At 37.2% G+C, this 22997-nt stretch overlaps 1 protein-coding gene and 1 long non-coding RNA gene across 7 annotated transcripts in view; one reads left to right on the plus strand and one right to left on the minus strand.

Annotated features, from left to right (window-relative positions):
- Positions 1–10113, plus strand: part of LOC109027389 (uncharacterized) — a 105031-nt gene extending 94918 nt beyond the window's left edge. The window contains exons 3-4 of the long non-coding RNA XR_002006583.3: positions 7149–7288; positions 7358–10113. This is a non-coding gene — a long non-coding RNA (uncharacterized lncRNA). The remainder of the gene's footprint in view (positions 1–7148; positions 7289–7357) is intronic.
- The window catches only part of SUPT3H (SPT3 homolog, SAGA and STAGA complex component), a 557715-nt gene that overhangs the window by 13293 nt on the left and 521425 nt on the right, over positions 1–22997 (minus strand). For 4 of the 6 annotated variants that reach the window (XM_019030076.3, XM_031012450.3, XM_019030077.2 and 1 more), the window contains one exon: positions 7279–7418. In XM_019030076.3, coding sequence (XP_018885621.1) covers positions 7377–7418 — 42 coding nt within the window. In that variant the 3' untranslated portion in view covers positions 7279–7376. Of the gene's footprint in view, positions 1–7278; positions 7419–22997 lie in introns of those variants that run through there. The other 2 variants (XM_063707642.1, XM_063707643.1) reach the window with 1 other exon arrangement.

A 22997-nucleotide genomic window follows, 5' to 3' on the forward strand; every position in this document is an offset into this window, starting at 1 on the left:
CCAGTGGGAGAACTGGTAGGTTTTCAAAGATGGACTATATACAAAAATAGTCCTACTAGTTTGTAATTCTTTTTCAAGATTGTATAGATTCAGATGGAACTCAAAGGTTCTTAGGTCTTAGTAGTGCAAAGTAATGCAAATATGATTAAGGTCATCTGTTTATGAGGTCCTTAACCCCTTCACACAAGACTGATGGCACAGTGACCTACTCACAAAGGCCACAAGAAACCTGATGCATGCGATGCTTTAAATTGGTTTTTCTGAGACATTGTATTTGTCTTTAAGAAAAAAGCTGTGATCATCTAAAGTTCATAAGCTGTATAGCCAAATAAGTGAAATAAGAATTGATGAGATTAAACGAAGATTTTTAAAAAAGGATTCTGAGCTTATGTTTAAATGCATTTTTTTGGCTGGGCACGGTGGCTCACACTTGTAATTCCAGCACTTTGGGAAGCTGAGGCAGGTGGACTACTAGAGGTGAGGAGTTCAAGACCAGCCTTTCCAACATGGTGAAACCCTGTCTCTACTAAAAATACAAAAATCAGCTGGATGTGGTGGTGCATGCCTGTTAATCCCAGCTACTCTGGAGGCTGAGGCAGGAGAGTTGCTTGAACCCGGGAGGCGGAGGTTCCTGTGAGCCACTTCAGCCTGGGCAATAGAATGAGACTCCGTTTCAAAAAAAAAAAAAAAAAATTTTTTTTTCTACCAATCAAACCACAAATGTTTATGAGTATCTGTGTATATGAGAATGACAAAGAGGTGTTAATTCAAGACTTGCCCTCAAGAAATTCTTAATCTGGTGCAGTCTAAAGGCACATGGACAGATGATCAGGGATACTAAATAGGAAGCAGAGAGAACAACAAGGGCTTAGAGTTCAGAGGAAGCAAAGGGTGCTATGTGCTGAGACAGGCAGGAAACTTTATGGGAAAGAGCTAGGGAAGGAGACCACCAAGAAAACCTAGGAAAGAAGAGGCAGATTGATTTTGCATACTGCTAACAGAAACACCTGACCTTCTACACATTGCCGTGGAAGGGCTCCCAGGAGACCTTATCTCCACATAGGCCACGCAGCCCTACCTAGGCCATAGGGACCTTCCTCTGTGATTGTCACAGGAACACAGCAAGACAGCCACTCTTGAGAGGAGCTGCCACAGGTAGTTTTGCATCTGACTCCCTAGTTCTGGTAAGGCAAAGGTCTTTCCACCTCAGCCCCCTTTGGGATGTGAATGCAAGCTATAAAACTGCTTGGCTGGCCAGGCACGGTGGCTCACGCCTGTAATCCCAGCACTTTGGGAGGCTGAGGTGGGTGGATCGCCCGAGGTCAGCAGTTCGAGACCAACCTGGCCAACATAGTGAAACCCTGTCTCTACTAAAAATACAAAAAATTAGCTGGGCGTGGTGGCAGGCGCCTGTAATCCCAGCTACTCGGGAGGCTGAGGCAGGAGAATCGCTTGAACCTGGGAGGTGGAGGTTGCAGTGAGCTGAGATCAAGCCATTGCACTCCAGCCTGGGCAACAGGAGTGAAACGCTGTCTCAAAAACACAAAAAACAAAACCAAAAAACTGCTTGGCTGTGGTTTAGAGTTGGCTCCTCCATGACATGGTAACTCCCCACTCACTCATGTCTTCTGTCAATTGGCCCCTCTGGCTTGGTATCTTCCTGTGGGATTAGGAACGTGGGAAGTTGACACTGTGCCAATCTTGCTTATGTAGCTGTGTAACAGACTGTCTAAAGCCATTTGGGCTCACCGTTTCCTTACAGGCCAAACCTATGGAAGTGTGGCAAGCCAACTCATGAGCTGCAGTAGTTGGTGCTGCTTAGTGTCTGCTTGCTTGACTGACTGGTATGTTTAGGTCAGGGAGGGGTGACAAGTGGCCAATGCATTGGCAGGTGAACTAACTCTTCCCAAGTGAAGTAGCTGGAAGACACACTTAAAACCATTCAGAAATAGCTGGGTGAGGTGGCTTGTGCCTGTAGTCCCAGCTAATCAGGAGGCTGAGGTGGGAGGACTGCTTGCACCTAGGAGTTGGAGGCCAGCCTCAGTGATATAGGGAGACCCCATCTTAAAAAAAAAAAAATCAGAAAAGAAAGTTGTACCACAGGCTGGTGCAGTTATTTGGAAACTTAAAGGACATAAATCAGAAGCTGGCTTGTCCTGAGGCAGAACAAACTTAGGGTTGAATTAAAGAAGCTCTTGGCTGGGTGTGGTGGCTCATGCCTATAATCCCAGCATTTTGGGAGGCCAAGGTGGGAGGATCACTTGAGTCCAAGAGTTTGAGATCAGCCTGGGCAACAAAGAGAGACCTGACTCTCTCTCTCTCTGTAAAACAAAGCTGCTGCTAACTACTGAGTGGAATGGAAAACTATCCTTTGTAATTCAAATTGTGCATGGTAGCTTTTTTTCCACTTTGCTATTTATTTCCATACACCACTTCCCCCCAGACCTGCCTCACACACAAACATGTCAGGCTGGGAAAAACTATGACTACTATATAATTAATGAATTAATGAGCAAGCCTTTAAAAGGGTCATTTATTTAAAGTTTCAGGGCATTGCCATATGTACTTCTGTATCTGCCGCTGCAAACACATGTAAACAAGATGGGAATTATTTTATAACATGGATACATACCTTGTATGAAAGCGTGAAACGGTAGCCTGTAAATAGAGCCTTCTGGGGAAATCTGGTCTTCAGAAAGGAGAGAAGCTTTTTATACACGGATCTTTGAGGAATTTTTTCCCATAATTTGTATAGGGACTTTTTAGTATATTCATTGATTATATACATTTATCTTGAGGCTTAAGACAGACATTATTAAAAACTTGGCATGAGCCTATATAATTATATTCTATTGTACATGATATAATATTCTATTATATACATAATACTTGGCATTAGAGGAGGAATGTTAAGTTAAAATTTTCTTGCAATCAAATTTTCTGGTTCTGAGAAGTGCTTCTAGGTTCAAGGTCAGGCAGCAATTCTCTTTAATATGCTCTCAGAAATCTCTACTCCAGTACAGTCCACGTTGTGTAACAGTGGTTAACAGCATGAGCTTTGGGATCAAAGTGCTGGATACAAAAGCCAGCTCTACCTTGGGTAATTCTGCATAAGACATTTAATCTGCTGTTCCTCAGTTTCCTCTCTCCTGCCTGTGGGCAACAGGGCATATCTGGTAGTGGGGCTGTGAGTATTAAATGAGATAAATCGCACAAACTGCTTAGTACACAGGGTAGCACATGGTGTGCCATAATTATTATGTCATAGCTTATTAAAATGCTGACACAATACATCATCATTTTTGGTAGCAAGTAGAGTGTTAGCTGGTATAAGTAAGTAAAACTATATTTTGATCATCTTGAGCCTTGCCTCCTTTTTTTTCCCTATCTTTATCCTCCTTTGAAAAAAATGAGAATAGTGAATATTCAGTAGTGATGAGCAGAAAAGGGATCATGAACACAATGCTGTACAGATAATTACAGTGGCTCCCAACAATGAAATATGTATGCGGTGTTCTTGTGACTGCAGGAATTGATTGCTTTAAAATATACTTCAATTGCCAAAACTTCCATGACTTATGACAGCTTGAATACTTACTATCTTGCTCTGGAAGACAAATGCAAGTCTCGTCTCTTTCTTTAGGTATCATGGTATCAGTATCCGACTTACAACATTTGAGACTTACTTTAAGAGATATGACTTTCTAATATTTGAGTTTTTAACGACATCTGGCCCTTATTTAACCACATTTACATCCAATTCCTGCAGGCAAAGTTTTGTTGTTTAAGCTTGGCTAGATGCCCTCTGCAGAAAGCCTTTGCTTTAATGAACACAATTCCACAAAAACTGCTAGAGTTCCCTGCTCTCTTCTCACCCCTGCCACTGTACAACAATAGCATGTAAAGTTTCATCTTGAGTTTCAAATAAGAAGGTAAAAATAAGAAACTGTGTTGCTGGAGAATTAGCTTTATGTAGTGGCCACTGCTATGACATATTCAACTTAATGCCCTTAGATTATTTGCAGAGTGTTTATGTACTATGAAATGTTCGGCCAGAGCATACAGGAAACTGTAAAATATTTTATGAGATGTATACATGGTTGATGGTAGAATTTTAAATGTAGCCTGGAAAGGTTCTGTCCAAATTCCAGGGGGGCAGATGAGAGAATATGTTCTCTTTAGTGATTCAGTTTTACACAAGAGGTTATATGAACTGGAAAGCATTGCCTGATTTGAGAACTATGTAAAAAAATTCATAAAATTAAACTTTATAATTCTAAACAAGTAAACATGTTTTCTTTCAGACCAAGAATCACCAGTTATGTTTATTTGTCTTCTACATGGTAAAAGCATTAGACATGGCTTGTTTATTATTTTATAAAAACAAAGAACAGAAATAAATGAAGGGTTCTCCCCAGATACAGGAATTATATACACCATTTAAAAAATATTTGTGCTTCTGATGGTTTTCAAATAAAAAGTCTTGGTTTTAAAATTGAAACAGTATTTTTGAATCACAACTATTACAATCTAAGAAGGCAGGAAAGCTAATGACATAACCTCTAAATGGCATGTTCAGAAAGTTATACTTCCAAATTTAGGTGAAGGGAGAAATATTTCTACTTTCTTTACCCTTAAATCTAGGAAGCAGTATCAAGAGAGGCTATTTATTTATTGGCTTATTTATTTTCAAATTCAGTCTCTAAAATACAAGGGACAAAAAATAGAAACTAGCTTTGTATATTTCCATTTGACTTAGAGTTAAGCCTGATGTGTAAGATAACAGACTGTTAATACCACAGTCACGCTGAAGATTTTACTATATAACAAACACGTATGCTTTAGGATGTATCCATAATTAGTACAGTTTTTAAATAAATTTACATTGTTGTCTAGGATAAATATGCCATAAAACCCCAACATGTCTTAGTAATATTCTTATGCTAACCCAGTATGGTAGAAAATACTGTATAATACCGACTGAAAATTAGGGACCATCGATTCTCATCTCTGGTCTGTCACTACATTATTGAGTGATCTTAGGAAACTCACTTTCCCTCTCTAGGCCATGGTTTTTTCATTTGTAAGATAAGCAGCTGTTCTTATTGATCTCTAAGACTATCTTCTGCTCTAACATTATGATTATTGAGAAAATAATTTACTGAAGTTTTCTTAAACATTCCTTCTGTACATTTTCTTTTATTTCTATAGTCACTGCTGAAGGAAATTTTATTTCACTTCAAATTTAGTATTGTGCAAAGAGTCAGAGAAAGAACCTAAGTATAAAAAATAGAAAAGGGAATTAAAAATATTGAACAATTATGGGGACATGTAGGCTGGTTCAGGACAGACATAAATGACCTTGCTTTATTCTAAATTCAGCTTACTGGCTTATGATGAAAAATGAAAGGTTATTATATGAACTTACTGGGCAAAACCAGATTTTATAAATAATTACCTGTCAGACTGTTCAAGATAGACAAACATATGCCAGACCAACAAAAACACAGACCTGTCATATTTCTGAGAGAAATGTACATTGAGTCTTCCTTCTCTGGGACTATAAGGAGATCAGGTGGAATAAAACGAAGGAAAAAAACCCAAACCCTATATTTTCTGCCTTGTGCATACTTTAAAATGTATAATGTGGGAGAGAAGGAATTTTGATGTGAAAAATTATCCCCTGAAAATTTTATACCATCTATAAGCCTGGCAGATCAAAACCAAATACAATAAATGCTATCGTTTAAAAGTTAAGTTAGGATGTTTACTGCAAGCTTGTAATTTTCCATGATTATGGATGCCAAGGAAAATAAGAATGATAAAAAGTTTAATCATACATTTTAACAAGCATAGATGGAACATCAAAATCCTTTGGGAATATTTTGATATTATATATCTATCTGTGCTTTTTGTTTCTGAAATGCAAATTTTTTCTAAAAAGATTAACATAGAGCAGGTAAATGACAGTTAACAAATGTAAATAATGTGGCATAATCATATTAATTAACTGAGACTCATAATTCTTTGAGTCTGATGGTTTTCAAATAAAAAGTCTTGGTTTTAAAATTGAAACTGTATTTTTGAATTGCAACTATTACAATATAAGAAGGCAGGAAAGCTAATGACATAACCTCTAAATGGCATGTTCAGAAAGTTATACTTCCAAATTTGGGTGAAGGGAGAAATATTTCTACTTTCTTTACCCTTAAATCTAGGAAGCAGTATCAAGAGAGGCTTGCTCTCTTGAGCAGTATCAAGAAAAAGGAGCAGTATCAAGAAAAAGATCTTTCATATTTCTCATTTCTGTTTTTATTAATTCTTTAGAAACAGTGTTTCAAGTATGTGTAAAAACCATAAAAGCAAAATTATACAAAACTCCCACAGAATTAAAGAAATAACTTTCTTTTTTGCAATTGAAGTTTAATCAGGAACTGTACAATTACATCTGCTACATTTTGGTTTGTTCCAAAGAGTTACGGTTCCTCATTTACTGGAGAAAGTATAGATGCCAGAAGGGTAGCTTGGCTGCTAACAGCAAGAAATTACCCAGCCCACATTTCCAGTCTAGGTGTGGTAGTGCTTTGAAGGGAGGAAGCAAGAAATCACTCTGCTCCCCTTCTACTGATTCTGAATACTTGGCTTCTAAATGTGTATGGCATGTGCAGGAGTGGTGGATCTGGGGATTGGAGGAACAGGAAAAGGAGGGAAATGAAGATGGAGGAAGAGGTTCTGTGTGAGGAAAAACACACATGAAAGGCAGATGGCAGGAAGGTGGGAAGCAGGCATTGAAAATGACACATACTATAAGTGGAGTGAAGGGGAAAGGAGGTGGGAACAGGTGATTTATCAGGTCTGTTAGATCTTTGATTACTGTAAGTTTATAAAATGGATAGCTGTCACTAAAATACATGTAGTCAACAAATGTTGGAAAGTAAAGTTGGTGGTGTAAGGGAAGGCGAAAACTCACTGTCCTTTTAATTTTGTTTCCTTGTTCCAAACCTGGATTATAAAATATATCAAATAAAATGCAGACAAAACGCTGGACGGGGGCAACCACTGCTTTTAAGGTATGCGAGCTGAGGGCAGTAAATCTACTCAAATTAAAATTTCAAAATTGTGTGATCTGCATTCTTGTCCACCTACAGACTATCCTAAACATCCTGCCATTAATTAGCTGAACAGCCCATCTAGTAAACAAGACCGACGGTTGAGGGGCTGGAAAAGAGGAGGAGTCAGCAAGTTGAAAGTCACAACAAACCAGCCCACTCCCTCAGATAAAAGAAAGGTAAATTTGTATTTTATTTTGTTCACAAGAAATCACCTTAATGTAACATTGCCTTTCCTGTTGTTGCAGGCACATCACAGTTGTCACATCAGCAGGCTAGAAAAGCCATCCCATTCCTGCGGTAGGCATTCTGTCAAAGAAAAAGAAATCTGCAATGAATTATCACATCAAGTCAAACAAGGAAAGGAGGCAAAAAGCAAGCAGAGCCCTCTTCCTGTTTTGTAGACTCTGCTGGCTACAATCTAATAGAATGCTTAATCTGAATATTTCTGGTGGCAAAACTATAGCAACCATTCTGTCTATTAAAAAGTCAGTGTGGTTAACAAGTGGTTAGTGATTCTATTTTTGGGAAGTAGCAGATACATAAAGTAAGACATCCCATTTTGTTAACTGATTGGGCTTGGTTATGCCAAAGAGATGTATTGAATCTGTTTGTCTTTTATAAACATGTGTTCTCTATTCGATATGCTCAGGAATCACTTCTAACTAAGTATCTTAATAGTCTATAAATTACTGACTCATTACTGGCCCTTCCCGGGCCTAATTTATAGTCTGAGTGAAAAGCTTTCGGAACAGACACTAATAGAGGCCTCTCCTCCTCCCTAAAATATGATGATCTCAAAGGAGTTCTGTATAGTTCTGCATATTGTAGACAGTATCAAAAATGCAAATCTTATATAATTTTATATACATACCTGTAGGTACAGATGTACACATGGATATGCATGGTGGGATAAAATACTCCCATAAAAGAAAATGGGAAAATGGATTCTAAGTGCAATAATTAATACATTTCAGTAAAGAAAGAAAAGTTGCATGCTTTTCATTCCAAGAGACATATTTTGCATTTCAGTGTTAGGAGACCTGGATCACACAGGGTCTCTGTAACATCCTGAATCTCACCATAAGACCCAGAGGGGAGCAGAACTAAAATTCAGGACTTAGGAATAAAATTTCCCTTTCCCTGGCACATTTTTAATCATTTAAACTAGTAACAGTCACATCCAGAGAATTCATAACTGTCAATCTTTTCAGAAAAACAAAGAAAATCATAAAATTCAGGTTAGGGATTTTTTCCCCCTTAGGCTAATAACTCTGAAGCAGTTCTGGAGTCTGTATACTTCCAGCCCAATGAATTAACCTTGAACAGCCACAGCCATATTTTAAGAAATACAGAATAACCTTTTACGATCAAGATAATGCTATGGAGGCAGTGAAATCTTCATCTTAAAAAATAATTAAACCACATTTATAATTTATACTAAAAATGGAAAGTAGACTTAACCCTTTTAGAAAGACCTCCATCAACATGAGGTGAAACAAATATAGTTTTCTAGATAACCTTCTGTTAATCATAAAATTCAATTAACTTGAAAACCTTCTCTCCAAATATCCTGCTTAAGAAGATTTACTATGCTTGTCAGGCTTTGGCGCCCTGGCTGAAATGTCTTCGGTTAGTTATGCTGCTATGCAGTTCACTCCAGATCAGTGTATCAGGGATGACAAAACAGTGGCACATTCCAAGTGTCATTCCTCAGTGTTCTTTCTGTGAGCTTGTTCTTTACCATGGGGCTTTTTGTGTTGTAGAACACTTCTGGATTGAAGAAAACATTCTAACAAGGACTAGAACATTCCAACTCTACTTCCTAAAATTGCGCTATAGAACAGTGTTAAGTGAATGCCTCAGAGAGTCACAAATAACTTGCAGGAATGCATAGGATGTCTTCCCACAACCACAGGCAGTGGAGCCTCAGTCTGTGAAACAGCTCCTACCACCACGGCTGCCTTACAGAGAGGCTTATGCCAAAGTAATACTCCTAGCTTCTTGACCTTGATATTTTAAATTTTACAACCACAGTGACAATCTTTAACATCATGTATTATTTAAAGCACAGGGATGGTTTTATATGGAGTTAAATGGACCTAGGAGTAAGGCTGCATTCCTTCTAAACATACAGTGTTGAAGTGAGCCTTGCTTGAGAAAGGAGGTTTTGGCTTAGAGGGAGACTGAGTCTTAGCTGAGTTCACCTGAGAAATAACCAGGTTTTAATCTTTTCAGACGGGGCAATATAAAATAGTTCTTATTAGCATGGAAAAGGTCACTTTTGAAAGATCGATTCGATTCACCTTCACAGATGATTTATCACTGCTTTGCAAACAAAATATTTTTTTTAATAACTTATTCAATAACACAGATCCTATGAGAAAACCAAAGTTTAGAGTTGACCCAGATTTCTGTGATGTTCTTCCTATTTGAATTCTAAAATAAAGAAGGAATAAACAAGCATGTGTAATTAGTGAAGAGCAATTTCAGTAAACATATTCCCTAGGGTCCTCTATTTTGAGTCACTGCTTTTTCCTTTTGATGTACAAAGGATGTACATTGTCTATGTAGGGCAATTATGGTAACGGCCCAACTTTGGCATGCTTTCCAGAGTAAGCAACTTTACAGGAAGATGGATGAAGACAGCTCATCTTCACGTCAACTGTAAAGTTCTCTCTATTTGTGTTGCAAATGTTGAAACTAAATTTAAACATTGCTTGGTGTGAGGGCCTTCCAGAGGCCACATTCTCATGGAATACTTTGTATCCCACTTACTTTCTTCTGTCAGACCCTATGAATGATTCCCAGTTCTGTATCTTTTTACAGACACTCCTAGTTAGTAAAATCCAGGCTTTGACCAGAAAGAGTCAGGACTTCCACCCACTACTGAAAATTAGAGATTAATCAATAACACAATTAGACCTCCCTAACAAACTGGATCCTACATGCCTATATACTACTTAAGGTTCATTTCTGGTTTAATAAAGCTCTGTTCTCAACATCAGTTGCTCCTTTGTGAATTTGCTGAAAAGCTCAGACATTTTAGCATCTCTTAAAGTTCACAGCAAAGACAATACTTAATGTTTTTAAGGCCCAATTAGTTATAAAATTAGGAATTCATAGTTCCCATTTTTTTTAATTGAGGACCCAATTTTTGACATTCATTTATTCATACAGTGCCAAATTATGACCTGTGCCAGAATGTCAATCTACCTGGATAAGCAGATACAGATTTTACCTACTGCACTGGGCACTGTGGGGTAATTAATTTCTAAGTGTGTACTTTTTAAAATGACTGTTTTTTACTTCATATGGACAAGGTAGAGAAAACATTTAAATCCCATAGTGGTTTACTTCTGTTTTTTATGGGTTATCATAAATTGATACATCTTAAGGGATACAAATGAATATTAAAAAGCAAAAGATTAATATTTTTCTTAAGCAAAAGGACACATGCTACAAAACTTATTTTGTAGTTCCAACTTAAATATTACTGTGTATTATTTTTGCCATTAGCCTAATTATTAAAACATTAACTATAAACACCAGTCTTTCTTCCAGTACAGACTTGTTTTATTCTATTACCTTTCCTGATTCTCTTCTGCTTTCTCAAGTCTTAAATAAACTAGCATAAAAATCTCACTGTAGTAAGTCCCAAACTCTCTTACAAATACTTTATTTCTCAAAGGCATAAGAAAGAGGTTTTGGTTCTATTGTCTGAATTCCTATAAATTTGCTTAATATGATTTCAGTAAATTTTTACTGAGTTCTTATTCTGTAAATCACTGTGTGCTTGGTGGTACAACAGGACACTAAGATAAATAGACAGTCCCTGGCTTCACTAAACTTCCAGTTTCACATTCAAGTTTTAACCACCACAAGTAAAATGCACTGAGAGGTCATTCTCAAAGTGAGAAAGGAGGGAGAAAACAAAGCAGGCTTTTGTTTTTTTGCTTCTAATCACAATATTTAATTTGAACTTACTTACACTTTCAAAAGGCATGAGATTTGTCTATTTCTCAAAGTAGGGAGGGGCAAAGATTAAAAAATGCTGAGATACATGGTTTTATGGTTTATGAAATATTTTCATGTCTGTATCTAATTTGAGCCTTACCACAATTAGTAAAAGAGTAGATTTTGGATTTAAAACCCAGGGCCTGTGTTCTTTTCATTATACTACATTGTCTTACAATAAACAAAACAAACCAGACAGTCCCCTGCCCCAATTCCACCCAGAGCACTGTAGATACACATATTCTCTTAGTCCTAACAAACTCAATTCTTGCTAAACATCACTTAAAGGGTAAATTACAATTTTATTTCAAATTTAAGCTAAATCAGCCAGGTATAATACTTCAGAGTACAGACAATGGACCTTAAATCTAAATCATCTTCACTTTGGAGGCTTTCTCAACTACTGCTTATTTTCCAAACTAACTTTAAGAATAGTGTATAGTATAGAACATTGCACCCAAATCACTTGGGGAGCTTTAAAAGATACAGATGCTGTAGCTCCAGTTCTTCAAAGCCAGTGGGTCTGAGTGGAGTTTAGGCTTTGGAATGTCTTAGAAGTATCCCAGGTGCATAGTGAGAGCTGAGAACAATGGTAAAATGGATGAGGAGATCATTAACAGGACCCAATAATGGTTTTGTCAATAAATGGAACATTTTCAGAATCTGTCATGATTATGGAGTAAATATTTCCTAATGGAAATTCTAATTTTGGCATTTAGTAAATTCAACATGGAAGAGGCAGAAATGGAAGTTTTCAGACTGTGGCTTTTACCCACAGCAGATGGGTTACCTGTATCTCTCACTTTAGGTTATCTGTATATTAGGCATTGCTTTCCGCCCCCAAGATGCTGAGATGCCACTGTTAGGAGCAGTCTGTCTACTGCCACAACATGTTTAATACTATAGTGAAAAAGGAATTTGGAAACTTAAGCCTGCTAAACCAAGCTGAACAAACCTTTACTAACATCTAGAATCAAGGAACAATAGAACTTTGGAATTGGAAAGTATCTTTGTGAATTCCTCTGGCCCCATTCTTAATTTAACAGATGAAAAAACTAATGCCCAGAGAGAGTGACCCATCCACAGTCACATGGTTTTCGCCTAGGATTCCTGACTCAGTTTAGGGCTTGTTGCAGATGGTTCTGATTCTGCCCAAAGCTATGTGTTTAGCTTCCCCGGCCTTAATGGGGAAAACAGATGCAGGGAAAGAAACAGTTTTTCTGGATAAAGAACAGCCCTTGGGAGCAGAACAAAAGTGAAGAAACTGGTGGAGTTGGCGGAGGGGCGGTTAGGGGAGGGGGAAGGAAGGAACACAACTTAATTATGTCCGAAACAATATAGCTGAGCAGGTAGAGGTCAAGCCATTATAAGCTTTGAGTTCTACCTTGGGCTTTTCTGCTTTATGATTAGCCCTCCCCTGGAGAATCACTTAATTTTCCTGAGTGCCCAAAATAATAATTCTGATAAATGGACAAAGCATCAAAATAAGATATACATAGCTGAAAGGTTCTGTGGCAAATGTATGCATCTTTAGGACCTTCAAGGGGTTGATACACCATGTGTTTTCATGGAAGTCTTACTATGGCTATGCTCAGTGTCTGATTTTGGGTTGAGCAAATAATATGGCCTGCGTGGAGCTGTTTGGAGTTGGCAAGTTTGGGTTAAATCCAACAGTAAAAGGGACGATAAAAAAGATTTGGAGCATACATTCACCCTCTCCCAAACTACTGTTAACTCCTAATTAACTAAGTATAGAGTATAGATGCTCTGTCTCTAGGATGATCTGTGGGCCACAGGAGCTGCCCTGTCACCAAGAGCCTGGGGTTTTCCAAATTCTTCACATCTTGGGATGTGAGGGCACAGAGGGTTGAGGTTGAAAGGGATGAAGATGGGCACAGAGGGTTGAGGTTCTACGCTGGCTTGGCTTTGCTGGGAGAAAAAGGTAGGGAGGTAGTAGAATAAACTAGAAGCAACAGGCTTTCACTAACTCTTACTTGTTAATCTAAATGTCTGGTTTATTGGAATACTCAGTTGAGCCACAGTTGGGATGGTAGGTACATTTCTGAATTTCATGTATAAATGCTGTTTCGGTCAACTAAATTAGTCCCCCTCTCTGTCCCACCCCACTCCCAAGCTTTATAGTAAAAATCAGTTGTGCTTCTAACAGGCCTTTTTCAATCTCTCTTCTGGTAGAAGAGAGACTATGCCAAGTTGTCTCAAACTTAGGTTGTTTCAAATTCAACTGCTCCCATATGTCCGAATTCAGCCCTGGCCTCTGTGAGGTCATTAGATTCCGAGTCTAAGTCCTCTCTTTTGCCTAAGATTCAGCCCTGGTCTCTGTGAGGTCATTAGATTCCGAGTCTAAGCCCTCCATTTGCCTAAGAAGATGACCGTGCTCTGAAAGACATATTGTTTTGCTTTAATACTATAAATCTTGGAAGTTCAGGAGTTTCATATGAAAGCTATGCAATCGCTTTTTAAAAGATAAAATATGCCCCTTTCTTTGCTGCCCTTGTGTCTGCGTGTGGGCAAGATATTTAATTATAATGAATAAAGCCGAATGGTGGTCTAAGACTCTTAAAATCAAAGTGGGAATCATGGCTGAATCTCATTAGCAAACATAAATACAAATAGGCACATCTTGTTTGCACCATGCCATGTGACTTTTCTCCTTTTGATAATTTCATTCTAACTCTGATATTTCAGAGGACCTAAATTAAACCATATGATGTATAGCACTGTATAACATGCAAAACTCATCATTAAACATTTTTCTTTTGTATACTTGCCCTATGTTATAAATATCCTGTCAGAAGCAGAGCCTTGATTTAACAACAGTGGAGGGAGCCCTGCCCTTTAAATAAGAGGTCTTCTCTGGCTGGCAGAATGGGAAAAAAAACATAGTATTAACTCTCATTGTAGTCCATGTAACCCAGAGCCCATAAATCTTGAGGAACTTGTCATTTTATGCCCGATTTTCTCTAACTCTATGCCAGTCTCTTCTTATTTTATTGAAAATACTAACATTGGATTTTTATAAATTCTTGAGTTATTACCAAGTTGTTTCGGCAGTCTGAATACAAAAATCTCTAGATTAAATTTAGTTATTAAAAGTTACCATTCATAATTGCCCAAGTCATTTCAAATTATGAGATATATTAAGACTTTTTTGTTGTTGAGCAAAATAATTAAGTGGCTAATAAATACAACATTGTATTTTAGGAAAAAAAGGTTTTTTGCAAATATTATCTTCAGCAATTTTATGAGACTATGTATAAATTCTTTCCATGACACTATATGCACTTACATACATCTATGTTTAATAGTAACTTAACACCAATAATATTAAACTTGTCTTCAGCTACTTTTATATTAAAGACAATCAAAACAAATGTCTCAAATTATTCCAAGCTGCAAACACATATAAGTAAACATTTTAGGTTCACAGACTGTTACCAAAAATTAGAATCAATAGTAGGTTTGTAATAGATAACATCAAATACTCTTTTTTTTACAATCTTGGTTTTGTAGTCATGTTACTCAACTGCATTTTCAAGGTCTTAGACAATACTGATACAAGATAAAAACAAAAAGAACGGCCAAAAAGTGCCAAATTGGCAGGAGTTAGTAACCCAAATAACAATTGTTTGGGGGCTCAGCTCTAACAACAGTTAATTCTCATTTCGCTTGAGTAACCTATAACCTCCAGAAGGAAGGGAACTTACTGTTCTATTTATTTCTGTATGTCTAAGGCATAACCCAATGCATGAAATAAATTAAATGCTTAATAAATAGTCATCTAATGAATGAATGAATTTGACTAGCAGGTAGCTTCTTTTCCTCTGGGCAATAATGGGAAATGCTGATGTGCTCATCATTAGAGCAGGGGCTGGATAGTCTCAGTTCCTAAAAATTGGGCTTAGACCACACACTTACCATTTTGCAAGAGAACCATCAGCACCAGTTATTAAGAAAACTAAATTAGTGACCTTGATAGCCCAACCACCAGCAATGTTGCAAAGCAGTTATTCTGATATTAGGTCTCAGTTCCCACTGGGAGCATTTCTGGGCTTCTTCTTACTGATTATCAGTCAACAGTGAAAAGTTATGCATCAATCAAGCCAATTGCTTTGTTTGCCAGAAAAAGAGTATTCAATTCATCTAAAACAACACTGTGAAATTATTTTGTTGAGTCTATAAACATTTTAGGTTCAAATACTCTGTTACCAAAAATTATAATCAACAGTAAGTTTGTAGTAGATAATATAATTTTTTTTACAATCTTGGTTTTGTAGTCATGTTACTCAATTGTATTTTCAAGGTCTTAGACACTACTGATGTAAGACAAAAACAAAAAGAAAATACTGTTGCTATGGCCTTCCCCCGCCTTCTCAATGGCCTTTGCCACATTAAAACACCACACAAGGAGTAAGAACACAGATAGCAATAGCTGTTTGCCAATGGTCAACACCAATTTGATTGGACAGTAAGTAAATTACAATTAAGGTCTTTAAGAATTCTTTAAAAACAATAAATAAAAAATTATGACAAAAATCAGGAGATGGTAGTTAATAATATCAATTACATTCGGTAGCCACCTGAGAAGATATATTTTTACACTTGATTTTAGCCAAAAGGCTGAGAAATGATAGAGAAGGTGTATGTCTGTATGAACCTACTGTCATTTTACTTATTCATTCAAAAAACACAGAGTACAAGGTACAGTGGGTACAGCAGGATCACAGATGTGGTTCCTGCCCTCTGTGGTGAACAGGCTGAGGGGGAAGACACATACTGAATGAGAAATGCCAAAAGTGATGGAAGTTACAAAATGAGAATAGAGTGTAATGGGCTGTGTAAGAGGGCAGTAGAGGGAGATGGTGGTCATCAAGGAGGTTTCTTGAAGAAGTCACACAGCTGAGATCTGAGTTGGGGACGGGAAGGGGATGGGTTCAGGGGACAAAAAAGTGTTTTAAGTAAGGCCAAGAGGAGAGAGATCTTGACTTATCTTGTTTCCAAATGCCAATCTATAGGCTAGTCAATAAATGTTAAATCTGAGACACCAACCCAAACTACCTACCACTAAAGAGCTTATCCAAATTCAGGTCCGAGATACTCATAAGCATTCAACCAAGTGATTCTCTTGAATCACTGCTTTAGGGCCTGGCATAAACTCTTTATATTAAATTAGAGTACTCTCTGTTGGCATTTATTTCCAAGCTGAACTGCTGTGGACTGAAAATAGGGGGGCATGCCTCTTCCATGCCTTTGTGTCTCTTTCCTTAAAGTTAGGTGTTCTTGAGACACTGTGAACATACTTTTACCTTGTACATATTACACATCTATATTTCTAAAACAGAGTTGTGTTAAATTTGCCATGGACATTTACAATAATATGCCTTAACCATTCTGAAAATTTATCTCCAACATATCATAAATAACCAAAGTGTCTCCTCTGATGTGAAAGATTAATTTGAACAGAGCTATCATATTAAATGACAAGATCTGAGTTGTGGAGCCATCCCAAGTCAGATATATTATTTATGTGGTAGTGACAGTACTCATTTTATTGGGTATTATTCTAATTAATTCTAAAAGGTGAGCTTTTGGGCTCATGGTAACTAGGATCCTGCACTGGCCCAGATCACCCTTATCACACTATTGTCCAAGTCAACTGCCTACTGGTTACATTGTCTCATAAACACAGTGAAAAGGCTTAAGCGCATCAAAAATAAATGTTTGTTTCACTATTATTATTATTTTTTTTTTTGAAACTGGGTCTCGCCCAGGCTAGAGTGATGTGGTGTGATCATGGCTCAATGAAGCCCCAATCTCCCACACTCAAGCGATTCTCCCACCTCAGCCTCCTGAGTAGCTGGGACTGCAGGTGTGCACCACCACGCTCAGCTAATTAAAAAAAATTTTTTTAGAGATGAGGGTCTCACTTTGTTGCCCAGGCTGGTCTTGAACTCCTGGGCTCGAATGATCTTCTTGCCTTAGCTACCCATCATGCCTGGCCCCTTGTTTCACTTTTAACATAAGTTATTACAATTAAAAATACTTATTAAAAATATTTTATTACTCAACAGCCAAATTAACAAAATGGATCCTCAAAAGGGCCTATGAAAAATTCAGCACCATTTTTTTTTTTTTTTTTTTTGAGACGGAGTCTCTCTCTGTTGCCCAGGCTGGAGTGCAGTGGCGCCATCTCGGCTCACTGCAAGCTCCGCCTCCCGGGTTCACGCCATTCTCCTGCCTCAGCCTCCCGAGTAGCTGGGACTACAGGTGCCCGCCACCATGCCCGGCTAATTTTTTGTATTTTTAGTAGAGACGGGGTTTCACCGTGTTAGCCAGCATGGTCTCGATCTCCTGACCTCGTGATCCGCCCACCTTGGCCTCCCAAAGTGCTGGGATTACAGGGCCTGAGCCACCGCGCCCAGCCCAGCACCAGTTTTTGACTACAGAATTAAGAAGTCAGTTGAAATTCTTGTCCAAACTGGTTGGCAAAAGTTGAGATCAGAGTCATCCTTACAAAAGAATGTGGCTGTTATATTTCAATAACTTTTACTGCGATTTCTTGAGGACCAGCTGCATAAATTCTACCTTTATGTATTCTATTCATGTAGCAGTCAAATGAAATGTAAACAGGCATTCTATAAAATATAGCCTCACAATGTATAATCTCTATGCTTAATTCAAGGAATAATTTCAACTAGGTTTTAGGAGAAGGGCAAATGGACCTTCCTCTGTCTCTCCAGTCCAATTGGTGGTGGGAGTGACTGGGTAAGCTGGTCTCACCACTTTTGGGACTGCCTGGCCTCCTGTGCATGCAGCCAGTCTCTTGTTCAGCAGACCCGTGGGAGGTGAGAGGAGGTAAGCTAATGCACAAGTAGCTGCCAGAAGAAAAGATGGGAGAAAAAAGCAAAAGAAATATAGTATTTCAATCAAAGTCTAAAATTTGTAAAAGTGGTTTTGGTCTCCATATAGTAAAAATATTTATCCAAGAAACTCCTACTCGGGTGTGAACATCCTACTTCTAGTGGGATTTTGTTTGGCAAAGGTCTGTGAAAGAGTGGAAGCTAATACAGAACATGTCTATAAACAAATTTATTTAGTTAGTACAGACTGACACATTCACTATAGGATTTCAGCAATTACATGTGTAAAACTATTTCCTATAGTGGTTTCCTTTTGTGATTTTGCTAATTTATTCAATCTAGGCCATTTTCATGCACTGACTCTTAGAAGCCCTTTAGCCACCCAGGCTGAAATGAACATATGGAGACTCTACGCCTTCTTCCCAATTCTTTGTGTAAACATAATTATATGGTGATATTAAAGAGTCAAACTTCCAATGAAAAAGTCAAATAAGGTTGCAATACCTTAAAACATGATGTTGTCATCTAACTTTGGAGAAGAGAAATTTGAGAGTTTGGCTATGATAATGTACATGAAAGTATTATCTCTCTGTCTGTCTCTGTGATGTGCCTGCTTTCCCTTTGCCTTCTGCCATTATTGGAAGCTTCCTGAAGCAGATGCTGCCATGCTTCCTGTACAGCCTGGAGAACCATGAGCCAATAAAACCTCTTTTCTTTATAAATTACCTAGTCTCAGGTACAGGTATTTTGTTATAGCAAGCAAGAATGTCCTAACAGATATTATTATTAGTTGTTATATGAATTAATAAGTTCCACCTTTTAAACCCTGTTTTAGCCATTATTATATCTCCTGTAATGTCTGACATTTAGATGCTCAATAGGTATTTGGTGAATAGAATTTATTTAAATACTATTCAAGTTTAGGTAGTCCCTGCTATGCTGTGAATATGGTTTTTCCCCACCAAAACTATTTTTTTAAAGCCTCACCAAAACTAATGGTAAGGCTTGGTCCTCAATGTGGAAGTGTTGGGAGGTGTTTAAAGACACCCACATAGGAGGTGCTGTACTTCCCGTAGCCACTGACCAACAAAATATGTAATGATTGAAAGCCTTCAATAATGTGTTTAAATAAATTTTATTAATCACAATGGTATCTAATATGTAATGACTGAAAGCCTTCAATAATGTATTTAAATAAATTTTATTAATCACGATGGTATCTACATACCACTGAAAAACATCAAGAAAAATCAGTTATTCTCCCTACAGACAATGCTTAATGCATCTTTGGGTCTGCAGATGTCCCATTGTAAGCATAAGGCTCTTGGGGAACTCAGGTTTGGAAACGCCTCTCTGGCCTACTTTTGCTTATTCATTTGTTCACTCACTCATTTACAAGTATTTATTAAGTGCCTATGACATGTCAGGCACAGTTCTTAGTGCTGGAGATGTATCGTGAATACATGTGAATCCACTAAATCTTACTTTCTAGTGAGGTAAGATAGATAGTCTCTATATGTGTGTGTGTATATACACACAATGACAGTGGTAAGTGCTATAAAGACAAATAAGGCAGGATGAGGTGAGAGAGAGAGATGGGGTGAAGGTGTTACCTCTCTGATAAAGTGACATTTAGAGGCCTGAATGGAGGAAGCCATGCAGACACCAGAGTGCAGATGGCCTATTAATGGACAGCAGAGTGTGGGTGCTGAAATCGTGTTTAAAAGGAAGGCTTTGATAGGATGCTGGGAACACTAAGAATGACTTGTCTTTCCAACATTTTTTTCTGTGTATATTCTCTGTGAAATGCACATGGCAGGCTCTGAGGAATCAGTTAAACAGTCATGGTTCTTATTACATAGGAGTCTCACTTTGGGCTGGGGGTGGGCAGAGGAAGGAAGTTACTTAGATGTCTCTGTGTATCATGTATATGCATACATGCATATTGGATTTAGAAATATAAATATTATTCATTAATAAATAATGTTTATTAACATTTATTTAGAAATAAATGTTTCCTCTACAAAAACAGGTAAGTGGTATCAGTGTCAGGACATGAGATCATGAGGCTAGTCAGTGCTGTCCAATTGTCTTGGGATTATTTCAATATAAAGAAATGAATGGAAAGAGAGTAAGACATTACCAACTATAAATCATTTAAAGGCTTTTCATGCTGTCATATACCTATTTTAAAAAAAAATGCTTACATGATACATAAAGATAAGAAAGATTATTTTTTAAAATACCAGTGATATAAGAGCAGTTTGATGGTCTGTGCTTTGACACAAGGGGAACATGATTACAGACAGGCCTATTTATCCAGTCTCCTGTGAGACAGAAGGGACCATTTATTACATTACTATATATCAGCACAAGATTATGGTGGTGACTATGAATACATGCTCACATCAGAATGAATCATAATAAATGTTAATGATGTCACTTGTTTTCGGTGGGAGCAAAAAGACATTGCTCAATGAAAAAGACCCACATCTACTGACTTTTGAAAAGAAACATACTGTTACATGGAAGGGAATTATCACCTGGGCACATTGTGGCTACCCAAATGTCCATCCACTGAAGGGAGACTGGATAAAAAATATCCAATATTTCTAGAAATTTTAGAAATAGTAAAAAATAAAAGCCTAGTTTCAGGACACATGCAATTCAGTGTGCTGACAAAAAACCTTTTTGGTAGCAGCAAATTATTATAAATTGTTTTATATCGGTGCTTTAAGTGATATACATGAAGAAGCATTAGAAATTTCAAAATGAGTTGTGTATACATACACAAAAATAGGCAAGAACAATGGTGCTGTACAATCTGATAAAAGACATACATAAAAACCCCACAGCTAACATCAGTCTTAGTGGTGAGAGTCTAAACAATTTCTCCATAAGATCAGGGATAAAGCAAAGATATCTACTCCCACTGCACCTATTTCACCATTAATACCAGCTGAAATAAGGAAAGAAAACAAAAGGCATACAGATTGGAAGTGTTGAAATAAACTGCCAGTATTCACAGACAATAATACAATTGTTTACATAGAAAATACCAAAGAATCTACAGAAAACTTACTGGAACTAGGGAGTTTAGTAAGGTTATAGGATACAAAATCAACACCAGAAAAAAATAAACTATTTCTATATCTAGCAGTGAACAAGAAGAAAAAATTAAGAAATTAAAATGGCATAAAAACATAATATTAATTAGGGGACTCTTAAAATATGTGTAAGACCTGTACAATGAAAACTACAAAACACTACAGAGGAAAAATTTTAAATATTAATATATAAGTGGAAAGAGATACCGTGTTAAGGGATCAGAAGACAATATTGTAAAGATATTTTTCCATAGACTTATCTATAGAGTCGGTGTAATTCTTTTCTAAATCCTACCAGGCTTTTCTGTAGAAAGTGATAAACTGATTCCAAATAAAAACTCAAAGGACCTTGAACAGCCAAACACACACACACACACACACACACACACACACACACAGAAAAAGAACAAAGTTGGGAGGATGCACACTACCTAATTTTAAAGCTAAAGTAATCAAGTCAGTATGGTATTGGCACAGATAGAAATGCAGATCAGTGAAACAGATGAGAGAGTCCAAATAGACCTACACGTTTTTGGAGTCTTTATTTTCAGCATAGGTGCCAAGATAACTCAATAGGGAAAGGACAGTCTTCAATATATGATGTTGGAACAACTGGACATCCATATGCAAAAAAGTGAACCTCGATTCTTACCCCATACCATGTACAAATATTAACTGAAAATGAATCACAGACCCAAACACAAGTAACCATAAAAATTCTAGAAGAAATAGGACAAAATTTTTGTGCCCTTATAAGCAAAGCTTTCTTAGCTAACATACTTATCTGTAAAAAAAAGATTGATAAATCAGACTATGTCAAAATTACCAACTCAAGAGAAATGAAAACATGTCCGTATTTTATAGGTGAACATTTATATATTTTTATGTAAACTTTATTCCTAATTGCTCAAAACTGGAAATATCCCAAATGTCCACTACAAAGAAACCAAATGCGGTACACCCATAGAAGGGAACACTCTTCAGCAATAAAAAAGGAATGTATTATTGATATATGCAATAACACAGATGAACTTCAAATGCATTATGCTAAATGAAAAGAAGTCAGACTCAAAGGGGTACATATATACAATTTGCATTTGTATGACATATTACAAATGGGAAAATTATAGGGTCAGAAAACACATCAGTGGTTGACAGAGCTATGGATGGTAGGGGTAGAGGACTGACTATAATGAGATGTCAGGACATCTTTTTTGCAGCAATGGAAATGCTCTAATATTTTAATTGTGATGGTGGTTTTACAGCTATATACATTTGTCAAAATCATCAAACTATATATTTTAAAAGAATGAATTTTATTGTATGTAAATTATAACTCAGTAAAATAAAACAACAACCCCCCCCCCCCCCCCCCCCCAATAATGCTTTTGTTGGAGATGGTCAGGATTTGTACATCACAGGCAGGATGTACTTGTTTGGACTTGAACAGTACTAGAAATGAAACACAGCACTTAGTAAGTTTCCAAGTTGTTAGTTTTCTACATGGCAGCACACTACATGTTCATTAGAAAGTCCCAGTTGAATAGAAAAATTATATGACTAGAGTTCCTTAAGACCAAGGTAAACTGTGTATATAATTATACAATAAATTCCATTCATTTTGGCAAACATTTATTGAATGCTTACTAGTACCAGACACTGGGGTAGAAACTGAGTGGGAGAAAAACAGATACGTGAGGCATAAAACAGGGTCTCCTGGGACTCACAGGAGTACATCTAAGCCATCCATTCATAAGCTATCATTGTGAAGTGATATACCAATCACTATACAGCTCTGAAATGGCATTTCTCTATGGAGGGCTTGAATTCTAATTCTGAAGAACTGCTCCTTGATAAAGGTATATGAAGTAGCAGGCTTTCAAAAA

The sequence above is a fragment of the Gorilla gorilla genome, chromosome 5, assembly GCF_029281585.2.
Source record: "Gorilla gorilla gorilla isolate KB3781 chromosome 5, NHGRI_mGorGor1-v2.1_pri, whole genome shotgun sequence".
Classification (NCBI taxonomy): Eukaryota; Metazoa; Chordata; class Mammalia; order Primates; family Hominidae; genus Gorilla; species Gorilla gorilla.